This window comes from Lasiosphaeria miniovina (genome assembly GCF_030549165.1).
Source record: "Lasiosphaeria miniovina strain SMH2392-1A chromosome Unknown B0T26scaffold_8, whole genome shotgun sequence".
Classification (NCBI taxonomy): domain Eukaryota; kingdom Fungi; phylum Ascomycota; class Sordariomycetes; order Sordariales; family Lasiosphaeriaceae; genus Lasiosphaeria; species Lasiosphaeria miniovina.
This window is the reverse complement of record NW_026848227.1, coordinates 3,568,599-3,591,323: the sequence shown is the minus strand read 5'-3', so window position 1 is coordinate 3,591,323 and position 22,725 is coordinate 3,568,599. Positions and strand designations below refer to the sequence as shown.

The window sequence follows — 22,725 nt, the reverse complement described above, 5'->3', positions numbered from 1 at the left end:
ACTTTGGAATGTCCAGATCTGCTCCGTGGCCTGGCTGCGTTGCAGTCCAGGTGTTGCTTTCGCGAGGCAGTTCTTTCGATTTTCAGTACCTTACATTTACCTTCCAACCGACCTCTCGGAATATCCATCGCTTCTTCCCGTCGTTGCAGTGCCGACAGTGCCGACGTGAGACTGTCTTAGTTACAGTAAGCCCCTGATCCTTGCATTTGCCCTCGGCCCTGTCAGCTCTCGACCAGCCAATCCTCATGATCCTCCTTGAGCTTCTCGAAATTCTGGAAGGCTTGGCGATCCTCCAGAGGATCACGTCCATTGCCTGGTTGAGCCACGATGCACGTGAGTATCACCCACAGTTGATCGTGCCGTTCAGGGGCAGCTCACACCATCGGCTTAGACAGCCAGTATCAGGAGTTTCGGGAAGAGATTGCAACCCTGGGACAGAACCTCAACGCCCTCCACGATGTGGTGCGTCAGGTTCATAGTGGTCCTGGGGCACGCAATCACCATCCGGTGCAAATGTCGCCAGCCACCGAGAGTCTGACACGGGTCCTCAGCGGTTTTCGAGACACCCTTAATGAGTGTTGGGAACTGCTCGACAAGCGGCGAGCCTATGGTGAAAACCGGGGAGCCATCAACAACTGGCAGTGGCATCTTTTCGTCAAGGACGATTTGGCAATCTTCCGCGACCGTATTGCGGTACACAACATCAAGCTGTCCATGGCTCTGAACTGTTTGAACATAACGAACTTCGACCATCTCCGAACGCTGATTTTGAGCACAGCAGAATGGTTGGGTAGGCAGATTCACCACGAGCAAGTCAGCCCCGAACCCCTTACCGACCATCAGCCTACAACGTCGGAGTGTCAGCCATCTACGCCGCAGCTCGCAGCTTCCACCGCGAACCTCATTCCGGACCCCCTCCACCGCACACTCACAGCCATAATGGAGCGTCGACATGGAAGTCTCGCAAGCATCCCGCTGGCAGACGGGGTGGATGAGGCCGTTTTTCACCTGGACCGAGCAACCAAGAAATTTCAAGAGAATGACGACCACGTGCACACGTTTTCGAGCATCCTTAGCGCTTACTGGCTTCTAAAGGCAACCGAGATGGCTGACGAGTACCGAACTGTTGTGGCACATCCCTCGTTCGTGGAGTTCGAAACACAACTCACTCAGTTTGGCATGACCCTGCCACTATTCTTTGCCCGGTTGGAGGACAAGATTCTTTTGGCTCACCGAGGGGTCCTCAGAGCTAAACCCGATGCCCCTCCAGTTGATGAGATGCGAGACAGGATTGAAAAGGACAAGAACCTATGGCTGGGGTATCGTCGGTCAGGACCACGAAGAGACAACCTCGATCCGAGACAGGGGGACAAAGTCATGCAATGGTAAGACAGTGGTGGAACACAATGCAAATGCGAAGGCCATACTAACAACTACGCATAGTCAACTACATTGTGAGGACACTGATGCCGAAAAGCATGTTGAAGTGTATCAAAACGGCGAAGGCAGTTTGACTTTGATCACTCGCACTAGCAGTTGCTCGGATAACATGGTGTGAGTAGGCGACTGGACTGGGATCAACCTGAGAACCCGTGTCTGACAGCGATGACTCAAGTTATAAAACGGACCTCAACCTCGTCCACTTCGGAGCCCATCCTAACTCAAGCCTAAGCAAGGACTCTTACTCTGTCGCCATCAAGCAAAACCGGACCAGCACAGTTGAGGCGCCCGATACCATGACGTTTCTACAGGACCCAGACCTATTTAGCTTTCAGGAGTCTGTGACCGGCTACAAAATCGTTGACAATCTGTTCGTGAGCCTATGCCGTCTCGCCAGATCAGATCAAGCTAACCTGGAGCAACGAATAGACCTGGTGCTAGAGTCATACGCCAATTCTCACGGGGCGACAGGAAGTGGGTCCTTTGGAAGGGCGTCCAACGGGCCGAGATAGGTCGTATACAGTTGTGGACCTCGAGCAACCGATTGAGTTCAGTGTACGATTCGGTACTCGGGAGAGTCTCGAAGAGCGATCCCAACCTCAAAAGCGATGCCAACCTCAAAATCAATGGCTCTGGTTACTCGACTCCGACTAGCTCAGGCTCGGACCCGCGGGTTGGTTCACGACAGCACGTTCAACTTCAAGACGGGAATTTCGGTACCATTCTCCAGACCCCTGAGTGCCCGTGCCTTGTCATCTTCCTTGCCGATATCCTAGTGGTCATCAAAGGTTAGCAAGCTCTGGACTTGCCCTACCCGTTATGCCAAAGCTGATGGGGGTTGCTCATCCATCTCAGTCGACGACGGCGTCAAAATCAGACCTGACAGGTGTCGTTGCCAACCAGGAGTGGAAGAGGATCCGAAAGAGTCCGACTGCAAGGAGGTGGTGATCAAAGGCACCTCCAGATACATCAACGCAAGCAGCGCCACTGCAATTGATCCTGTAGCTGGCTACAATATTGCTAGCGCTGGAAGATATCAGCGGCGCAGTCTAGCCAAGGTAGAAAAGCTGACACTTGTCACCATCGAGTTCGGCTCGGTCGAGGGCAGGTCCTATCTCTTCAGAACCCTTCGAGAAGCCACACTGACAACCATGCAGAGCGTGCAAGGTTCGCTGAAGCTTTTAAAAAGTTGAAGGAATTGCATCGTCTAAACCGCCAGAGGGTGGCCAACACTTGGCTGCCTGAGAGCGTGGAGATGTGAGCGGGGTTTGGAAACATAGAACATTCCTTATTTTGTGAGCAGAAAAGAAATCCTCTCCAGATCATGGTGACAACCTCTTCCTTCATAGGCTCCGTCCACATCTGTCCAAAATGAATCGCGCACAGAGTCAGTCATCGTGCTGCTCAGCTTTGCCACGAAGGCAATTGCATAGAGTTAGTCATCGTGCCGCTTAGCTTTGCCACAAAGGCAATTGCTAGGGGGGCAGTACTGACCCCCATCCTGGGATCATTCTGACCCCCATCCTGAGATCATTCTGCCGGCCATAAGTTTAAGTCCTTCCACGTGTACATTGCCACCTGTCAAAATCCCATACAAAATCGCGCTAGCACAGTACTCTCCCTGCTCTCCAGTGACTCCGTGGCTCTCACAGCATTGGCAATGGTTCAAACAACTCAATCTTGAGGCTATATTTGGTTGAATTGAGCCGCCAACATGGATATTTGACTAGGTTGAGGCTAGAATTGGTTGATATGGCAATAATTGATGATATTTGACGGCATCTTCCGCTCCAACTAGAAAAGATATAAAAAGTCGTCAAAGAGGTCCAAAATAGCAGGAAAAAATGCCGTGAAGAAGCCCGGAAAAGCTCGTCAACATACCCAATCCTTCAAAACACATGATTTCGTCGAAGCTATCGTCGCCTATTCCATGTCTCTGTGTGCCGAAGACCAGCTTACCGTTCCTGAATGCCCTCTCCGGGTCCGCTGACATAGAAGGAATAGACATTATCCAGGGCCATTTTTGACAGCCGGGGCCAACGTTCCTGACGACTAAACCACCAAGATTTTATGTCATTTACCGGCCTGACTCCCTCTGCGAGGTATTCAGCGAGTTCATCGTTCTGGCTAGGGTCTTTAGGCGGGTCATAGTAGTCATGACACCAACAAGAACAGTCCCTAGACCTAAAAGCGGCGCCTGAGCCGGTTGTGCCGGCGCCGGGACAGCGAGGCCGGAATACTCGGCTCGGTAAAGATGGCGGCATGCCCTGTATGCCTTCCTGGCCCGCTCCTCTCCCAGGAACTTATCAACTCACTTCCTCTTATGCCCAGGGTGAAGTATTGTGGCGTATTTTCTTAGCTTCTGAATGGCCAGGCCAATGCTTGTTCGAAGGAAGAATACATGATGTTGCTGTGGATCGGTATTCGAGGGCAGGGAGTTGTCGGGTAAGTCGGCGGCGAGGTTGCTAGAGAAAGAGTACCGGCGTAATGTACGAAGATCGCGAGGAAGGAAACGGTCGATGCGGAAGTCCATATACCGAAGGAAAGATGTTTTGTGAATGGTGATGCCCTCAAGCGCGCGCGTAGGCCCTGCTAGTGCGTATCGAAGCGATCCTTGACATACTCTCGAACCGTGTTACGTGAGGAAGGAATCAGGGTAGCTGTCTTATCGGCATTTAGGTAGGTCTATGCAGAAATCACGAAAAGCCTCATGTTCGGCCATGTTGTATACAATATTCAAGCGAATGATCGTGTTGATAAGCTTTTACTTCTATATGAGCTTGTGAGGCAACAAAAACGACCTTTCCTTAATGTTCGAAGTCGCTTCCAACGTCTTTTGCTTCTTTCTCAGCGCCTCGACGCCGTCATGGCCTTGAAGACCTTCTCACAATAGTGGCACGCCCAGAAGTATACTCCCTCTTTTATGACGTTGTTGACGACCTGGGCAAGCCAGCAGCCGTGCGAAGTAATCCACCATGACCTCGTATTCTTCTTGCCCGCCCAGTATTCCGCTATGTATAGCGCCCGTGTTGTTATTTTGGGCCAGTCCTTCACCTCCATATTCCCCAGCTCTTTGATGTCAAATCTAACCAACTCCTCGTATTGTGTAGAGATTCGCGAGGGCTTCCTTAGGGCATCAAATGCCCGCTTTTGGCCTTTGGAGAGGGTCGCGGCATTAACGGGTCGAGGCAGGCATACTACCGGTAGTTTGGGCGCAAGGAAATCGCTGTAGGAATGGAAGGATTCGGTGGAAAGGTCGGATTCGGCTGTTTATTTACGCCGTGATGGTTGCATTGCAGCTTCAATGGTGCATTGCAGCGGTCTGCCCGGCAGTCGGAGATTTTCCCGGGCCCAGGAAAATACAGGGTTGGCCTTGGTCAGGGAGCCGCCTGGACCCAGGAAAATCCGCCCTAAAAATGGCCTGGCCAATGGGAAATAATTGACAATCCGCCAATTATTTCGGCCCTACGAATTGGTTGAATTTGACCTCAAAATCGTATAATTGATTGCTCTAAATGGCTATATTTGGTCGATTAAATTGGATAAAATTGAGTTGGTGCTACCCTGGGCTCTCAACACCTCTCTTCCTTCTTCTCTTCTCTAGCTTGTTTTTCCACAATATAGGATCAAGTTGTTACAACACTATCTCTCCCATCTTACCCGGCGGTGACAAGGGGGTCTGTTAACGATAGTTACTTATATAGGCAAAGGAAAACGGTAGCCCTTGGTAGTAGACTAGTGTCCTAAAACTAGGTCCAGGAGCGGATCCTTACAATATACACCCGACTTTAAACCACGGTAACTATAACCGAACGCACCTCGGCTCAAAAGCTCAGGGTAGTGCTCACTGTGCCTCGCCCTCTGCTCAGGTTTTGAGACTAATCCGGACTTGGACAGGAAATGTGACTATCTAGGTATTCAGGTAGTCACAAGAAAAAGGTACTTTTTCACCTCCCCACTCAACAGCGTCAAACAATGCGGAGACTTGCTGTCCTTGTTGGGACAGATTTAACTCTGCCCCCTAAGCAAAACAGTCATCGGTAAAGGATACGCAACACGCATGAGATTAGCTTAGATTCTCTTTCTCCTAGGCGGCCCAGGCCTAGGCTCAAATTCTACTGATAGAAAAAAAATCACAATCAGTCTTGATAGGCAAGGTATACAAGGTAGCCAACTCTCCACTTTCCACTTTCCAACCTGCATTCTACTCTTGCTAGTTGCCACACCGCACCACGTAAACCATCTCACCACCAATCTTGTGCCCCCAACCACAAACAAAAAAAGCTCGCCAAGGCCTTGAGAAGCAAAACAGATCTCATTTCCCCAAGTTCTGCAGCTGCACAAACTCCCAGTACCTCCCACGACGGGCCAGGAGATCCTGGGGGCTGCCGCGCTCAACGACGGCGCCGGCCTCGAACACGTAGACGTAGTCGACGCCAGCGATGGAGCTGAGGCGGTGGGCGACGGCGATGGTGGTGCGGCCCTGCGTGGCGGCGTCGAGCGCCGTCTGCACTGCGGCCTCGGCTTTGGAGTCGAGGGCCGACGTAGCTTCGTCCAGGAGGCTGTTGAACGGCTGTTAGCAAGGCTACTGTGTTGCCGTGTCGGTACTCTCTTACAGGATCTTGGGTTTGCGGAGCAGCGCTTTGGCAATGGCCAGGCGCTGCTTCTGGCCGCCTGACACTTGACTGCCGCGCGGACCGACGTGCGTGCTGAGCCCGTCGGGCAGGGATTGCTGTAGCACGGTCAGACACAAAAGTATGCAACACCAGAGTAGAAAGACGTACGATAAAGTCCCAAATGTTGGCCTGGCGACAGGCGTGCTCGATGGCGGCGTCATCGGCGTCGACGTCGCTGAGGATGTTTTCCCTGACGGTGCCGCTGTACAGGCTGGCCTCCTGGGCGACGACGGCGATCTGCTTGCGGTACTGCTGCAGGTTGTACGCGGGTAGCGGCTTGCCATCGGCGAGCACGTGCCCGGCGCGCGGGTCGTAGAAGCGCTCCAGCAGGTTGAGGATGGACGACTTGCCGCTGCCGCTGCCGCCGACGAACGCCACGAACTGCCCAGAGCGGGCCTGCAGGCTCACGTGCCGCAGCGCCAGGTGCGCCTGCGACGGGTACGCGAAGTCGACGTTGCTGAGCTCGACGTTGCCGGCGATGTCCTCGGCGCTGTCGCCGGACTCGGACGCGGCGTCGATGGCGGGTATGGTCTCCATGAGGGCCTTGAGCCGGGTCGCGGCCTCCTGCGCGCCGGCGACGTCGGGCGCGTGCGAGAAGATGCTGCCGGCAGACTGGGCGCTGTAGATGGTGGCGACGTAGCAGATGAGGAACTCGCGCACGCCGTATTCGCCCGTGGCGATCAGGCGGGTGCCGCCGTACCAGAACAGCAGCGCGCTGTTGAGGATCACGACGGACTGGCTCAGGCCGTAGAACACGGCCATGGAAATGTCCCAGCTGGCGCCCGAGTGGAGCTCCTTTTCCAGCTGGGCCTTGTACCGGGCGCTGACGTCGGGCTGCAGCCCGAAGGCGACGACGGTGCGGATGCCGCGGACGGCTTCCAGCACGATGCTCGTCGCCTTGGTGTCGCCGAGGATCTTCGTCTCGAACTCGGCCAGCAGGCGGTACCGCAGATATCCCGTGACGATGGTCAGCGGCATCAGCGACGCCGCGATGAGGCCGAGCTTCCAGCCGAACGACACGGCCACCACCAGGCCGCCGAACACGGCGAAGAGGGCGGCAGCCACAGAGCCGAGGATGGAGCCGCTGAGGCCGTTGAGGCGGTTCGCCTGGACCGACAGGAAGGCCGTGAGCGTGCCAGAGTCGTTCTGAGCAAAGAAGGCCATGTCCTGGCGGAGGATGGCGGCAAACGCCACGCGGCGCGCGCGCGCCACCAGCCGCGACGACGCGTACGCGAACGGCACGCCCTGCACCACGTAGGCGACCAGCACGAGGCACGAGAGCAGCAGCTGCATGCCCGTCCAGAAGCCGATGCTCAGGCCGCCCAACGTCTGGGACGGGTCACGCAGCCCGAGCACCGTGTTGCCGAACAGGATGGCCGAGATGGGGTAGGCCAGGCCGCAGAAAAAGCTGGCAGCGATCCCGAGGATCATGTAGTTTTGCTCTTGCCGGTTGAGGTTCCAGATGAACCAGAACAGGGCGAACCGCGACGTGGTTGTCTCCTTTTTGACGCTTTTCGGCGCCGAGGGGGCTTCGATATCCGTCTCCGCCGACGCCTCATCGCTCGTTTCCTTCTCATCTCCACCGAGTACTGCGGACGACGCCCCAGCGCTCGGTCTGGCTACACCGGCGTCAAGCTTCTGGGCGGATACGAGCGACGCATATGTGCCGCCCTTCTCGAGGAGACCGTCGTGTGTGCCTAGTTCGGCAATCTTGCCGTGCTCCAGGACGACAATGGTATCGGCATGCCTGATAGTCGACAGCCGGTGCGCAACGGTGACGGTCGTGCGTCCCTGCGTAGCCGCCAGCAGGGCCTTCTGGATGGCGCTCTCGGATTCCGAGTCCAGCGCTGCCGTGGCTTCGTCGAGGAGCAGGACCGTCGGGTTCGAGACGACGGCTCGCGCGATGCCGATGCGCTGGCGCTGGCCGCCGCTGAGGAGACTGCCGCCTTCTCCCAGGACCGTGTCATAGCCCTGGGGGAGGTCCACGATGAAAGCATGCGCGTTGGCAATCCTGGCAGCTTCCCTGACAAGATCAAGTTTTGCGTCATGATCAGCCTGCGCATCAAACTGTCAGTCTCGGACACAAACAAAGCAGAACAGCCAGACCAGATATACTGACAGATTCGTGACGCGTCCCGGCCAGACCAAATGCAATGTTCTCGAACACGGTGGCGTTGAAGATGAACGACTCCTGAGCCACCATCCTTATCTGCGACCTTAGCCACGGCAAGCTCAGCTCGGTAATGTCGCGCCCGTCAATGGTGATCTGGCCGCGCAACGGAGAGTATAGCCGCTCCAGCAACCCAAAGACGCTTGACTTGCCGGACCCCGAGGGCCCGACGATGGCCGTGGTTTTCCCCGCGGGAATGTCGAGATTAAAGTCCTCGAGCACAAACTGGCCTCGCCGCGACGGGTAAACAAGTGTGACGTCCCGAAACCTGACGTGCCCCTCCACGGGACCCTCGGGCTCTCGGCCAGCCGAGTCCAAGGGGATGGGCGACTTGCGCTCCAGCACGGAAAACAGGCGGTTGGCTGATCCCGCAGCCGCGCCAAAGGCATTCAGGTTCGGGGCGACGCTGCCGAGCGTGATGGAGGCGGTGACGGAGGCGAGGAGGACGGTGACGATCTGGGACACGGTGGCGTAGCCGGCGTCCATGAAGCGCGCGCCGGCCCACGAGCAGAGGGCAAAGGCGGCCAGCATGGCCCACATGAGGCCGCCGATGAAGGCGCCCAGGACGGACTTGGCGCGGAAGTCAAGGGCCATGGCTGGGTCCAGCGAGGCGTCGTACTTGGCGGAGAAGCGGTGGCGCGTGTTGTAGGCCATGACGTCGCGGGCCGACGAGATGGCCTCCTCGGCGAAGGTGGCGCTGGAGCCGTAGGCGTCCATGGCGCCGAGCTGGGCCTTGTTGATCTTGCGGGCGAGGCCGCCCATCCACGCGGCGATGGCGATGGGGACGCTGAGCATGACGAGGGCGAGGCGCCACGAGATGATGAAGGCGATGATCTCGGCGGCGGCAAAGGAGCTGATGCCGACAATGGTCAGGCCGACCTTTTGCGAGATGCCGTCCTGCACGAGCTTGGTGTCGTCGGCGATGCGCGTGCCGACCTCGCCGGCGCCGACCGAGTCGAAGAAGGCAATGTTTTGCCGCAGAATGGCGTCGAGGTATGCCGCGCGCAGTCGCTTGGTGATGCGCTCGCCCGTCCACGTGAAGCCCATGACGGTGAGACTTGTAGTGACGATGCTCGTGACTCCTGAAGGCCAGTGTCAGCTGGCTGGCCTTTTAAAAGCACGGTCGCCCAGGCGAGTCAAACAGGTGGCAGACCAATGTAGACAAAGTAGAGCAGCATGTGGTTGATGCTGTCTAGGAACGATTGCAGCGCCTCGAGGGAGGGGGTGAAGCTGGTGAACTGGCCCGTCAAGGAGCCAAACACGACCTGCAAATATGGTCAGCCCAGCGGAACGGTCTTCTTCTTCAAGCGAGCGAGGAGTCGCAACACACAGTCATCAGGGGCAGCGTCGTGCCTGCTGCCATCGCGCAGACTGAGGAGAGCAACATGACGACAATATCCACCGGGGTCGCAAAGCGGAAAACGGCCTTGTAGCCGAGATCTGTCTTTGGGATGTCGACCTGGGCGTCGAGCACGGCCAGCTCGGCCTCTGCCAGGCCCAGCGGGTTGGGGCTGTCATGATTAGAATCTAGAGGGACTGGGACTGCGACCTCTTTTTTTTCCTTGTCGGAGGCCATGGTTGACACTTGACAGCCACTTGGGGAGATGGTAATTACGTACAGCCTAACCAAGAAGAGGTACAGTGTAGTAAAAGCCCAACCAAGAAGAGGTGCAGTGTAGTAAAAGCCCAACCAAGAAGAGGTGCAGTGTAGTAAAAGAGCGAAATGCGAGATAACCTAGGTATCTTGAATCGGTATAAAAGGCAGATCTAAGCAACAGCCACTTGGCTGGGGCGAGGCCGAGGGGTAAGGCAACTGCCACCATGGGAAGAAACGGATGGGAAAAAACCTGGAACCCGCTAGAACTGGAACTGGAACTGGAACTGGAGCCCGAAGCAGCCACTTGCACGGCGCGTCGGCGCCTAGGGACGCCGTGGCCCCGTCTACAGCGCATTTCGCCATGGCCTACTAATGAAAAAAATCGGTTTCCTACAGCCAAACATAAATGCTGCGGCAGCACGCTGCACTGCGTAATCGAGTGAGCTTGGGTACCTTAGCTCAGCTTTCGTCGCAGGTGGAAAGCGGAACGGAGAAACTTGGCAGCGCATTGGTGCGATGGCGGGAGTTTGGTCGTCGGGCTATTATCGATTTCAGCTCTGGCGAAGGGACGGGGGACATGGGAAATATGGGGCAGTCAGATCTCTCTCGCACATTTCCTAATCGGGAGCGAGCGACAGCCTCGGTCCGCGGCCCCATTGGCCACTTTCTCCCAGGTTGCCCCACAACGCATGCGTGGTGCCATTCGGGATCGGCTGGCTCGACCCCGGTTCCTGCCCAGTCAGGCGGGCTGGGGTGGTTAAAGACCAACGCGGCTTGGCTAATGACTGCAGCTTCGTCGCTCAACCCTCCAAAATAAAATTGACTTCGCACACACCTCCACCTCAACCACCGAACATGCGACGACGCGAGCTTGTGCACGCCCATCTATGTCCACACCCACTCCAACCAGTGTGCACTAATCATTATCAATCGCCGCACCCACCGCAACATGGCGACGGATCGGGCGCACGACGCCGACGCAGCGCGTGGCACGTCGCCGTACCAGTACCACGTCTTCGTGGCCGAATTCGACAACGCGAGCCCCGACGGGCGGCTTACGTCGTCCTACAAAGACAGAACTCACGCGCCGAGAAAACGGCCCCATCACAAGAGCCGCCAGGGCTGCATCGCGTGCAAGCGGCGCAGGGTCAAGGTGTGTGATTGAACTCTTGCCTGGTGATAATGTTAACAATTGATAATTATTGACATTGGAAACTGGAAAGTGTGACAACAGGGCTCCGTGCTCTAGCTGCGTCAAGCGGAACGAGCCATGCGTCCACCCCAAGGCCTCGTCTGCCAGCGCAAACAGGGAAGCCGCTCCGGCCCAGCCAAAACTCGCCGCCCAGTCGGCGCCCACACCCACGGCCCCGGCAGATGCGCATGTAGGTGTAGATCCAGATGCGTCAGACACGGCCATCAACCTGCTGCACATGGAGCTCTTCCACCACTTCCAGACCAGCACCGCGGCTACCCTGTCCTATCCCGACATCTGGCCGCAGACGGTCCAGTGGTCCTTCCAAGAGCCCTACATCATGTCGGCCATCCTGTGTCTGTCGGCATCCCACCTCGCCGCATCCCGCCCCCACTCCACCCGCTACTCGCGCATTGCCCTCCAGCTGCTGACCAAGTCGGCCGCCCTGCTGGGCGAGAAGCTGTCGGGCCCGGTCGACGCACAGAACGTGGAGAAGCTCATGGGTGCTTCCCTCCTGATGCAGTACATAGCCTGGAGCCACGTCGGGTTCCTCGACGCCGGGCAGCAGTCTGCCGCAGGCCATGGCGTCCCACTCACACCTGGTGCCGGGTCCTCGGGCCTGGATATCTCCCAGGACCCACTCTTCCGCCTGAGCTCGGGCATCAAGGACCTCTTTTTCGAGTCCTTCCCGGCGCTCTGGGGCAACGACAAGGACAGCGCCTTCCTGTCCACCAGTCTCTACAGCCCGCGCCTCGCCATAGAGCAGACCCTCGCCCAGCATGGCATAGACCCGGGGGCTCACGTAGCCTATTTCATGGGCGTCTGGGATGACCCGCGCTTACCACCTACTCGTACCACCCCGGGGCCGGGCCAGGACGCGCAGCAGCCGCCCGCGCTATCCGTGTCGTCGTCGCTCGCCCGCTTCGAACAGTTCCTCAGCGGCCCGGCGCCCTGCTGCGACTGTGTCAAGCTCCAGCTGTCGTCAACCGTCGCCTTCTTCAAGCGACTCACGTGCCACCGCGCCCCCGGCGATACGCCGTCGCCGTCGCCGTCGCCACCAGAGCGACATGGCGACGACACGGCACCCGTCATCCGCTGTCCCCACACAGTCCAGCCGGAAACCCTCGCGGCACTCACGCTCCCGCCGCTGCAGCTGGGCGCGTCAGACTTTGAGCGCGTGGCCTTTCGGTGCGTGGCGCGCGGCGTTTCCATCGTGCTCTGCCTGGCCGCGCTGGTGTCCCCGTCGTCCTTTGCGCGCATCTGTCCGGGAAATGCTGCTGCGCCTGCGCCGGAGTGGGCGGCGGCCGTCGTCGCGCAGCTGCAGCCCGACATCGAGCGCTACATATTCGTGCTGCCCGTCATCTGTGCCAACGGCTCGTTCCGCGACCTTGCATTCCAGGGCGACGTCCGCGCGCTCGTCGTGCTGCTGTACTTTTACCGCGCCGCCAGGGTCCTGCTGGCCGGCCCGCACAGCTGGTGGGCGTGCGACAGAAGCCGTGTCATGGAGGGCTTGATCGCGCGGGAGCTGCAGGCAAAGGGGTGGGACGTGGGTTAGTCGGATTGGGGACGGGCGCCACGCGGTATTCTGTTCAAGGACGGTGTTTGGCAGGAGGAGCTGCCTTTTCCGGCGGAGGCTCGTCTGGTGAATAGGCCTAAGATGGTCAGATTTACGGGGCAAAGACGTGCGCACTGCATTTCCATTGGCTGCGAACCCGAACAAAGAGCCAGTCGGCCGCCAAGCCCGACTCAAAAGCAATAACCATTGAATCTAGTCTGAAGGGTTCATAATGACTGGAGACTTGCGCGCAAAAAACATGTGAAGTTTGGCCCAGAAGTAAAACTCGACCGAGTTACATGCTGTACTACCGTTTAATCATTGTTTGTTGACTAGCTCCATCCAGCCCTGGACTAGCCCCTGATCGGCCACTGAGCCTGCTCTCGCAATGCATCTAGGAAAAGTGCGCCACGACTACGAATACACACCCGTTCAAAATTACACTCCGATACCTCCCACCAACCAACACTGCCCACGTTGACTTCAAAAGCACCCCTAGTCGGTGCACGCGATGATAACCTGCGGGTTCGGGCGGTACACCTCGCCGTCGGTATCTGCCCACACGACGTTGCTGAAACCAGCCTGCTCGAGGCTGGCCTTCCAGAACAGCTCATCAGCAAGACAGTGCTTGCGGCTGTCGTCAAACAGCCACCAGCCTTCGAGCAGGCCAAACACCAAGTCCAGCCACGCCAGCCGCAGCGCCGGCACCAGCTCGACCAGCGCCAGGAAGCCGCCCGGCCGCAGCAGCGCGCGCGCGTGGCTGCAGCTCTGCACCAGGCTGTGCGTCGCGTGCATGCAGCACGTCGACACCACGGCGTCGAACCGCCCCGCCAGCGCCGCCGGCGCCTCCTTCTCCACGTCCAGCGTCATATGCTCGGTAGCGCTGCCCGCCGCCGCCCGCTGCAGCAGGCCCTAGTACCGCTTGCGCGACGACGCCACCAGCGACGGCGAGATGTCCGTGTACACGAAGCGGAACGGAATCCGCGCGTCGACGAGCGTCTCGAGCACGTGCTTGGTGGTGCCGCAGAGCCCGGCACCGATCTCGAGGATCTCGACGGGCCGCGTCGAGTCCGACGGCTCTGTCCAGCTGGCGAACACGCGCCGCAGGTGCTCGGCCACCACGCGCGACCCCGCCGCGAGCATGGGCGCCGACGTGTAGAAGTCCTACAGCAGCTGCCGGCTGGCGCCGAAGATGAGCTGGATCGGGTCCGCCGCGCCGGTGAGGCACTCGGCCAGCTTCGACCCCGTGACGTGCAGCAGCTGGTGCGTGCCGGCGTGGGGTGCGTCGGCGCGCACGAGGCGCGCGCTGAGCTGCTCGGCCGACGCCTTGTCGGTCTCCACCGGCCGCTGCGTGCGCACGCGCCGGCCGTTGCGCCGCTCGACCAGCCGCGCGTGCTCGAGGATCTCGAGCAGCGCGTCGGTGACGGCCGCGTGCCGCGGCAGGATCGCTGTGGGCGGGACAATGGGCGTGCCGGCGGCCATCTGGTCGAGCGGGCTGCCGAGCTTGGCAAAGGCTTCGACGACGTACGCCAGCACGAGCTGTTTTTGTGCGGGGTAGATCCGCGTCAGGAAGTCGTAGCACCCCAGCTCGCGTGCGAAGTGCGGCATCATTGCCGCGGCGGAGATGAAGTGCGCTTCGACTGCGGCGCGCGAGAGCACACCGGGCCTGGGTGCTGCTGGTGTCTAGTTCTTGGGGTCTAGATGTGCGGCGGCGGCGAAGGCTCCGTTGGGCTTGTCCAGCGTTGATAACATGCGCTTCATGAGCTTCTGGAGCAGCGGGCCCAGGAGAGTCTTGACCTGTAGGGGTGGGTTAGGTCTTTCTGGTGGAATACATAACGAAGGGACGAAGGGAAAGATAGAAGACGAAGGGAAAGATAGAAGACGAAGGGAAAGATAGAAGACGAAGGGAAAGATAGAAGACGAAGGGAAAGATAGAAAAGGGGGGGGAGGGGAAACAACAACAAAAAGGGGCTTACCCTCGGCCGCATCATGATGGAAAAGTGGTCTCCCTCAACGACAAACGTCTCCACGCTCCCGCACAGCTTGTCCCAGCCGCGCGGCCCGAACGTCTTCTTCTCCGACTCGAGCCAGTCGACCCTGCGTCTCCAGTCAGCAGCAGTTCTTTGCTTTCGGCAGATCACAAACAAGCAACAAAAAACTCACCACTCGGGATTCATCTCGTCCACGTCGTTGCCCTGCTGCTTGGCAATCTCACGGCCAACCTCGATGACCTTGTCCGCGATATGCTCGACGAAGCCCACCTTGGCCCACACGCAAAACACGTGGCGCGGGCGCTTGTCCGCGGGCAGCGGCACAGCATTATACTCGCACGAGATGTTGACGCAGCCGGCAATGTGCAGCTTCTGCGCGGGCGTGAGCGGCTTGCGCTGGTCCTCCTCGGAAATGCTGTCGTACATGCCCATCGTGTCGCAGACGTCCACGTCGACCTTGATGGCGCCGCTCAGGTTGCGCGGGCATGCCGTGTCGAGCGTCACGAAGCCGTGCACCTCCTCGCCGGCCGCGATCAGGTCGTTGACCACGGCGTACGCGAACATGCCCCCGATCGAGTACCCGCCCACCAGGTACGGGCCGTGCGGCTGGATCGCCCGGATCGCCCGGCTGTACACGGACGCCACACCCTCGACCGTCACCCCGGGGAGGAAGAGATCGTGCTCGCGCGTCGCGCCCGAGGAGTCGGTGCCCATGAAGGGCGAGTCGAGCGAGTACACGGTCAGGCCGGGGGCTAGGGCTGGGACCTGCACGTACACTGCGGCGACCCCGCCGCCGTCGGTCACGAGGAACAGGATCGGGCCCTTGGACCGCGGGCGGCCCTGCAGGAGGGTCGTCTTGCTGGTGTACTCGGCGGGGTTGAAGGTTTTCTGGGGGCGCGGTAGGAGTGCTGCGAGCCGAGGTGGTGTGGGCAGGGCGGCTGGCGGGGGAGTGGTGTGGTCTGTGGTTCCTGCGGGAAATAGCCGTCAGTGCCTGACCGTTATCGTAACAGTCGCCGCGCGCGAGCAAGAGAGGTCGAAAAATGCAGTTGGGAAGTCCGACCGTGCCTCTCATTATACCGCGGTCATAGACGGACATCAGTTTACACACCATTCACGTCAGCTTCAGGCCCTGGTCCGTCGTCCTGCTGCTGCTGCTCACCCTCACCCTCACCCAGCGCCGCGCGCACCTCGGCCAGCGTCTCGCAGTCGGAGAACAGGCTCGTCGGCAGCTCCTCGCCCGTCTGGTCCTTGACGGCGCCGATGACCGCCACGCTCATCAGCGAGTCGATGCCCAGGCCCGTGAACGGCGTGTCCTGGTCGATCTCGGCCGGCGTCGCGCCCGTCTCCTTGGCGATGGCCGCGAGGATCGCGTCCATGAGGCTGCTGCTGGTGTGGCCCTTGTCGGAGCCAGGGGCGGGCTTGCTGCCCCACGCGGCGTCGTCGGGCTCCGACGCGGAGCTGGCCGGCATCGAGCTGGTGCGCGCCACGCGCACGCCGTCGGCCGACGCCGGGCTCGGCAGGTCGTTATCGTTGGTGATGCTCCAGCTGCGGTCGTCGTCGTCGTTGTCGCCCTCTCCATCATCCACTGGCGTGGCGATGTATCCGTCGTTTGTATCTTCGCCCTCGGCGCGGAAATACTCGCGTAGCTCGGCGATGCTCGTGGCGCCAGAGATCAGCGTCGTCGGCAGCTCCAGCCCCGTCTCGGCCTTGAGCTTGGTCGTGATAGACACGGTCAGCAGCGAGTCGACGCCCAGCTCCTCGAGCGTCGTGCTGTCCTCGGTCTCGTCCAGCTGCGTGCCGATCTCCTTGCTGATCAGCGCCAGCACCGCCGACAAGTCGCGGCTGCTGCTGCTGCTGTTGCTGTTGCTGTTGCTGTTTGTCTGGGGCGGCGGCGCTGCTTTCGCGGCCGGCGGCGTGCGCGTGCCGTTCACCTCTGGCTTGGCAACTCCGTTCGGCTGCTTCTGTCCGCTAGACGCAGGGGCTGCCCGCTTGGCCGCAGGCGCCTTCATCTGGACTGCAGCTGGAGCAGCAGCCGCCGGCTTGGCCACGGGCTTCACTGCCGCAGGAGCAGCAGCAGCAGCAGCAGCAGCCCCCCCCGGCGCCGCCACGCCCAGCATCTTCTGCAGCAACAACTTCTTGATCCGCTTGAACCGCAGCCCCTCGCCCAGCGCGACCACATTACCCTCCTCGCCCTCCTCGACAACCGTTACATCGCACACGAGCTCCTTCCCAGCGGTCCCCGCCACGGCCTCGGCGCGCACGTGGCACAGGTACCGCTTGCCGCCGGTAAAGGCCGTCGTCAGCCGCATCAGGTCGCAGCCCGTGCTCATGCACAGCATGTCGTCGGGGTTGGCGACGTCGGCATTCAGCACGAAGCCCGCCGTCTGCGCAATGTTGTCCAGCCAGCACGGGTCCGCCGCGAAGCTATCCCCCGCCGGCGTCTGCCGCAGGTCGAGCACGACGGCGGCCTCGCGGAACGCGCTATCGATGAATATCTCCGAGATGGACTGGTACGCGGCCGAGTACTCGGTCACGGGCACGAAGATCTTGTACACCATGTCGCGGCGCAGGTGGTGCACGGGCGGGCCGCCGGCGGCCGGGTCCCGCAGCCGCTGCAGCCGGTCCGCGAGCAGGTAGCGGCGGCGCGCCCAGTCCTTGGCCCAGGCCGCGGTGGGCGACAGCGCGACGGTGCAGCGGCAGTGCTCCTTCTTGCCCGTGTTGATGGTGATGCGCGCCGTGGCGGTGCCGGGCGCCATGGACGCCGTGATGCGGATCGGCTGTGGTGTGGACGCGTCGTCGCCGAGGAACATGGGCGACGAGATGACCAGGTCGTACAGGTCCATGGCGGCCGGTGTCGGCCGGTCAGGGTGCGTGCGCGTGTACAGGTACCGCGCCGCGCTGAGCGCTGTCTCCTTGTACATGCTGCTCGGAGCGAGCGCGATGCCGACCACGCGGTGCCCGTCGACGAGCGCGCGCAGGCTAGGCTCTTGGATGTTGGTCGAGAACTCGACTGTGGCCTTGGACAGGTCCTCAGAGACAACGCGGTGCAGGCAGGTGCTGACGTGCGGGATATGTGCTGCTGCTGCTGCGGCGGCGGCGGCGGCGGCGTCTTGTCGGGGGCCGTCGAGGCCGGGCAGCAGGGCCTGGGGCCGCGCAGAGAGCGTTGCCACCTGCTGTTTGAGGGTGACCATCTCGGCCTCGAGCCCGGCCACGCCCCCCTTGTACTGGATCCAGTAGTCCTTGAGGTTGAAGTGGTACGTGGGCAGGTCGGCGACGGCCAGGCTGGGGCGGTACGGGCGGTGGAACTCGGCCCAGTCGACGGCGATGCCGGCCGCGTACGCGTCGGCGGCGACCTTTGCCAGCGTCTTCCAGTTGGTGTCGGCCGCCTTGAGGCACGGCAGCAGCTTGCACGGCGCGCCCAGGCTGGCCTGCGTCATGGACAGGCACATGGCGCCGGGCCCCGTCTCGACGAACAGCGTCTTGTCCGTCACAAAGCCCGCGGCCTGCAGCGCCTTGACGGCCGCCTCGAACTGCACGGGCTTGCGCGTCTGCTCGGCCAGGTACGACGCCGAAAACACGCCGTCAGTGTCGACAACCTTGCCGAGCAGCGTCGAGGCGACGGGCACGGCGGGCGCGGAGAAGGTGACGGCGGCGGCGACTTGGCGGTAGTCGTCGAGGATGGTGTCGAGCTGGGCTGAGTGGAATGAGTAGGGCACCGCCACGTACGACGACTTGACGCCGCCGTCATCGTGCAGGATGGCCTGGATCCTCTCGAGGTTCTTCATGCGGCCGTTGACGACAATGGCGCCGGGCCCGTTGAAGCAGGCCACGTCGAAGGCGCCGGCGCCGCGGCCCTCTACCATGCTGCGGAAGCGGTCGGCCGACGTCTGCACCATCAGCATGCCGTGCGTGCCCTTGGTGCACAGCTCCTCGACCAGCTGCGCGCGCCGGCCCACCAGCAGCAGCGTGTCGGCCACCGTCAGCACGCCCGCCGTGCACAGCGCCGCGTACTCGCCGAGGCTGTGGCCGACGACGGCGCTCGGCGTGAGCCCCCACGCCCGCAGCAGCCGCGCCAGCCCGAGCTCGATGGCCACGATGGCCAGGTGCGCCTGCACGGGGCTGAGCTGGCCCATGTCGGCCACCTGCCCGTCGAGCACGCGGTCCATGAAGCGCGGCAGGTCCATGGCCGTGCACATGTCCTGTAGCTCGTCGAGCGTCTGCTGGAAGACGGGGTTGGTCGCGTGCAGCGTCTTGGCCAGTCCGCAGAAGTTGAAGCCCTGGCCGGGGAACACGAACACGACCGACGGCTGCGCCTTGCCGGGCTTGACCGCCGGCTCGGGGGTGCTGGACGGGCCGAGCTGTGCAGTCAGGGCCTGCTTCAGCTCGACGAGGCTCGACACGGTGAAGACGGAGCGCAGCGCGTGGTGCGGGCGTCGCGCCGTCGTCGTGTAGGCAATGTCCTCGAGCGGCACGCCGGGGTTCGCGGCGAGATAGTCGAGCAGCCGCTGCTTGTTGCCGGTCAGGGAGGCCTGGTTCTTGGCCGACACGGCCACGACGTGGTGGGTGCGCGGGTCCTGGCCGCTGCGGGCCGGCTTGGGGGGTTCTTCGACGAGGACGCAGGTGTTTCCGCCCTGTGCGGAGTCAGCCCCTATTGCACATCTGTTGCAACGCGAGTACGTACCGTTGCGCCGAAGCTGCTGATGAGAACCCTGCGCCGCACTTCGTCTGAGCCAATAAACGGCTCCAGCTGGCGGGGGATGTGGATGTTGGCGCTCTCGAGCGGCGGCAGCTTGGGGTTGAGGCGCGTCTTGATGCCCGCGTGCGGCGGGATGGCGTTCTCGCGGAACATGAGCAGCGCCTTGATGAGTCCGGTGACGCCGGCAGCCTGTAAGTGGTTAGCTGGTGTTGGACGAGAGAAGTGAGAGAAGGAAACTGCAAGAAGGAGAGCAAGAAAGTAAAATGGGATAAAAAACAAAGAAAGGGGGGGGGAGAAGAAAGAAGAAAGAAGAAAGAAGAAAGAAGAAAGAAGAAAGAAGAAAGAGGAAAGAGGAAAGAGGAAAGAGGAAAGAGGAAAAAGGAAAGAGGAAAGAGGAAAGAGGAAAGAGGAAAGAGGAAAGAGGAAAGGGACAAAGAAAGAATAAACCTACACCCCCACCGTGCCCGACGTTCGCTTTGACTCCGCCGACGTAAAGGGGGTTGTCCGGCAGCCGGCCCTCGCCAAACGTCGACACCACCGAGTTCATCTCGGTGACGTCTCCCGACTGCGTGCCGGTGCCGTGCATCTCGACATAGCCGACCTGGGCCGGGCTAAGTCCCGCCTTGCGCAGGACCTCCCGATACAGACTCACCTGCGTGGGCGCGTGCGGCTGGGTGATGGACGGCGCGTAAGCCGAGTGGTTAGTCGCGACGCCTCTAATCACCCCCTGAATAGCGTCGCCCTCGGCCAGAGCATCGGCCAGGCGCTTGAGCACGACCACGCCCACGCCCTCGCCGCGGCAGTAGCCGTCGGCGGTCTCGTCGAACGTCTTGCAGCCGCCTGTCGGCGACACGAAGCCGCCGCGGCTGAGCCCGGACCACAGGTTGGGCCCCGTCATGACGTTACCGCCGCCGGCAACCGCCATGTCGCACCGCCCGCCGAGCAGCGACGCGCACGCCAGCTCGACGGCCGCGCCGCTTGACGAACATGCCGTGTCGACCACGTACGACGGGCCCTCGAACTTGAAAAAGTAGTTCAGCCGCCCCGACGCGAACGACCGAAGCCCGCCCGTGACAAAGTCTGTCCGTCCGTCCGTCCGTCCTTGTCAGCACCGATAAACATCAACAGCAGGAGGAGGGGGCACCGATAAACATCAACAGCAAGTAGAAGAGGGCACCGAGAACAACATACACATCTCAATCTCCTGCGCGATGTTATACTCGCGCCAATCATCCGTCGCCAAGCCGACAAAAGTCCCGACCCGCCTCCCACCATTCCACTCCGGCTTATTCGCGTCATACCTAAACCCGGCCATCTCGAGCGCCTCGTACGTGGCCATCAACAACAGCCGCTGCACGGGGTCCGTCTGCACGCTCTCGCGCGGCGAGACGTTGAACATCAGGTTGTCGAACGCGCCGGGCCGCTCGATGAAGCAGCCCCACGCCGAGTGCGTGGTGTTGGGGCGCTGACCGGAGGCGTCGGTGTGCAGCGCCGCGTCCCACCGCGAGGCGGGGACTTGCTGGTGCAAGTCTTTGTTCTGGACCAGCGTGTCCCAGAACTCGGACAGCGTCTCGCTGCCGGGCAGGCGCGCGGACATGCCGACTACGGCGATGGCGTCCGACATGTCGCCGATGTTGCTGTTGGTCTGCGCAGCGCTGCTGCTGCTGCTGCTGGGCGCGGCCAGGGAGGCGGCGGTCGTCAGCGTAGCCGTCTGCTCGAGGCCGGCGGTTTTAAGTGCCGTGCGCAGCAAGTTCTCGGCGTTGGATGGGCCGAAAACGGACACAGACACGGGCGCGTCAGGGGCCTGCTGGATCCCGCCGAGGGCGCCCTCGACGGCCGTGGCCGGGAACAGCTCGTGCTGCAGGATGTGCGCGAGGGCGTGCTGCAGCAGGCCGCGCAGCGTTTGAGAAGCGCCGTACGGCTGCCCAGTGCCGGGGTCGACCAGCACGGTGCCGGGCGGGACCGGTGCGTCTAGGACCGGCGAGGCGCCGATCACGGCCGCGACGGTCTCGGCGCTCGGCGCGGGGAGGTGCGCCGCGTGGAACGCGCCGTAGACGGGCAGGCGCGCGGTGCGGAAGCCTGCTGCGGCGCAGGTACTCACAAAGGCGGATAGCACGGACGGCGGGCCGCTGACGGTGGCGCTGGAGGCCGTCTCAGCGCTGACGTACAGCTGCTTGTGCACGGGCGTGGCGTGCGTCTGGTGGAAGTGCGCCATGGCCGAGCGGTACTCGGCCGGGCTGGCGCCGCTGACGAGGGCGGACCAGCTGTTGTCGATACCAGCAGTGGCTGGCTCGATGAGAGCAGTGGCTGGCTCGATGAGTGCAGACCGGTGGCGCACGTGCAGCCCGAGCCGCAGCGCCACCACGACAATGTGGCTCGCCGTTGACGTCAGGGCCGGCAGACTCGTGGCGGCGGCGGCGGCGGCGGCCGGAAGCAGGCCCGTGCAGAAGCCGACGATGCGGCGGTTTAGGGCCGTTTCTGAGTCCGCGGCGGCACGGCCCAGCAGTGTGGGGTCTTGCTCCACGCGGCTGCGTGCTGTTAGATATGCTTACTGTGTTTATAGGTAGTCATCTGAGATGGGGACTTGCCGTATGTAGTCGGCCAGCTGGGCAAGACACAAGACGGTGGTCGACAAGACGACGCGGGCGCTGCTCCCCGGCTCGGCGCGGTGCTCGGCCAGGTCCAGGGCTGAGTGGAAGACGGGCAGCGCCCGTCTCTCGTCCTCGGGCAGGCCGGCCACCTCGACCCTCAGCGCCGCGACGGCCTCGGTGAAGAAGCGTCCGAGCGCCAGCGATGTCTTGGACTGCTCGACTAGGCTCTTGAGAAAGGGGCCCGCCTCGGCCGTCTGGTCCCCGAAGAATATGACATTGCTGGTTGCCATGTTGGCGGCTTTCTGTTGGCGACTTTCTGTGTGCTGTGTGCTGTGATGTGTTGTGCAAAGAAGGGCTGCGTTGTGTGTTCAGGGGTAATTAGGTTTAAAGGTTAGATTGTAGGAACAATGTTGAATGAACAGGGTTTAGTTGAAACGAGGCTCTGATTTGGTCTGCACGGTCAGCTGCCACCACCCTGTTGATGTCTATGTTGCTTTTTCAGGGCCAGCGGCGCAGCTTTAATGGATTTCGACCAGGGCCGCCTAGGTCTAGGTCTAGGGAAGGGGAAGGAAGTCTGTTTGTCTCTCGCCTGCTACGCCGTGGGGATGTTGCCAATGCCACGCGCTCCCGAACCAGCAGTCACTTCATCAACGAGGCCAGGGCAAACTGCCTGCCAGTGCTTTTCGGCGGCTAGCAAATATTGGAACCGGACCAAGCCATGCCACGCCACGGCTTCTGCAACATGAACCGACCTCTTCCCTGCCCCGCGGCCGGTCATAAATCATGACTGTGGAGAGCTCGGCCGCCATGCAAGCAA

General features: G+C 61.1%; 4 protein-coding genes across 4 annotated transcripts; 2 read left to right on the top strand and 2 right to left on the bottom strand.

Moving 5' to 3' along the window:
- Positions 1 to 245: 245 nt before the first annotated feature.
- B0T26DRAFT_757419 (uncharacterized protein) lies at positions 246 to 2,616 on the top strand (the record flags this gene model as incomplete). The annotated part of the gene is made up of 7 exons (XM_060446243.1): positions 246 to 333; positions 392 to 1,385; positions 1,444 to 1,554; positions 1,616 to 1,810; positions 1,870 to 2,228; positions 2,344 to 2,548; positions 2,598 to 2,616. The coding sequence occupies 7 exons, from the start codon at positions 246 to 248 to the stop codon at positions 2,614 to 2,616; spliced, it is 1,971 nt and encodes a 656-aa protein (XP_060290781.1).
- Positions 2,617 to 5,498: 2,882 nt separating this feature from the next.
- Positions 5,499 to 10,276, bottom strand: B0T26DRAFT_733270 (multidrug resistance protein-like protein 1). Its single transcript, XM_060443137.1, has 7 exons — positions 9,941 to 10,276; positions 9,617 to 9,908; positions 9,440 to 9,551; positions 8,236 to 9,368; positions 6,225 to 8,171; positions 6,057 to 6,172; positions 5,499 to 6,002 (listed from the first exon to the last, which is right to left on the bottom strand). The coding sequence occupies exons 2-7, from the start codon at positions 9,860 to 9,862 to the stop codon at positions 5,756 to 5,758; spliced, it is 3,801 nt and encodes a 1,266-aa protein (XP_060290780.1). The 5' UTR covers positions 9,863 to 9,908; positions 9,941 to 10,276; the 3' UTR covers positions 5,499 to 5,755.
- A 556-nt stretch (positions 10,277 to 10,832) lies between these two features.
- B0T26DRAFT_757417 (uncharacterized protein) lies at positions 10,833 to 12,630 on the top strand (the record flags this gene model as incomplete). Its single annotated transcript, XM_060446242.1, has 2 exons — positions 10,833 to 11,036; positions 11,107 to 12,630. The coding sequence occupies 2 exons, from the start codon at positions 10,833 to 10,835 to the stop codon at positions 12,628 to 12,630; spliced, it is 1,728 nt and encodes a 575-aa protein (XP_060290779.1).
- Positions 12,631 to 13,125: 495 nt separating this feature from the next.
- B0T26DRAFT_681541 (uncharacterized protein) lies at positions 13,126 to 22,198 on the bottom strand (the record flags this gene model as incomplete). The annotated part of the gene is made up of 12 exons (XM_060440648.1): positions 13,126 to 13,530; positions 13,570 to 13,717; positions 13,799 to 14,296; positions 14,381 to 14,427; positions 14,607 to 14,727; positions 14,794 to 15,589; positions 15,730 to 19,252; positions 19,303 to 19,506; positions 19,769 to 19,918; positions 19,970 to 20,397; positions 20,509 to 21,845; positions 21,936 to 22,198. The coding sequence occupies 12 exons, from the start codon at positions 22,196 to 22,198 to the stop codon at positions 13,126 to 13,128; spliced, it is 7,920 nt and encodes a 2,639-aa protein (XP_060290778.1).
- Between the last annotated feature and the right edge of the window lie 527 nt (positions 22,199 to 22,725).

What these genes read in the sequence shown, in the direction of transcription:
- B0T26DRAFT_733270 (XM_060443137.1), bottom strand. Translation starts at nt 9,862, where the DNA reads ATGGCCTCCGACAAGGAAAAAAAAGAGGTCGCAGTCCCAGTCCCTCTA. An exon ending in CGACGCTGCCCCTGATGACT is followed by an intron (nt 9,552 to 9,616) that starts GTGTGTTGCGAC and finishes CCATATTTGCAG; the next exon opens with GTCGTGTTTGGCTCCTTGAC. An exon ending in GCTCTACTTTGTCTACATTG is followed by an intron (nt 9,369 to 9,439) that starts GTCTGCCACCTG and finishes ACTGGCCTTCAG; the next exon opens with GAGTCACGAGCATCGTCACT.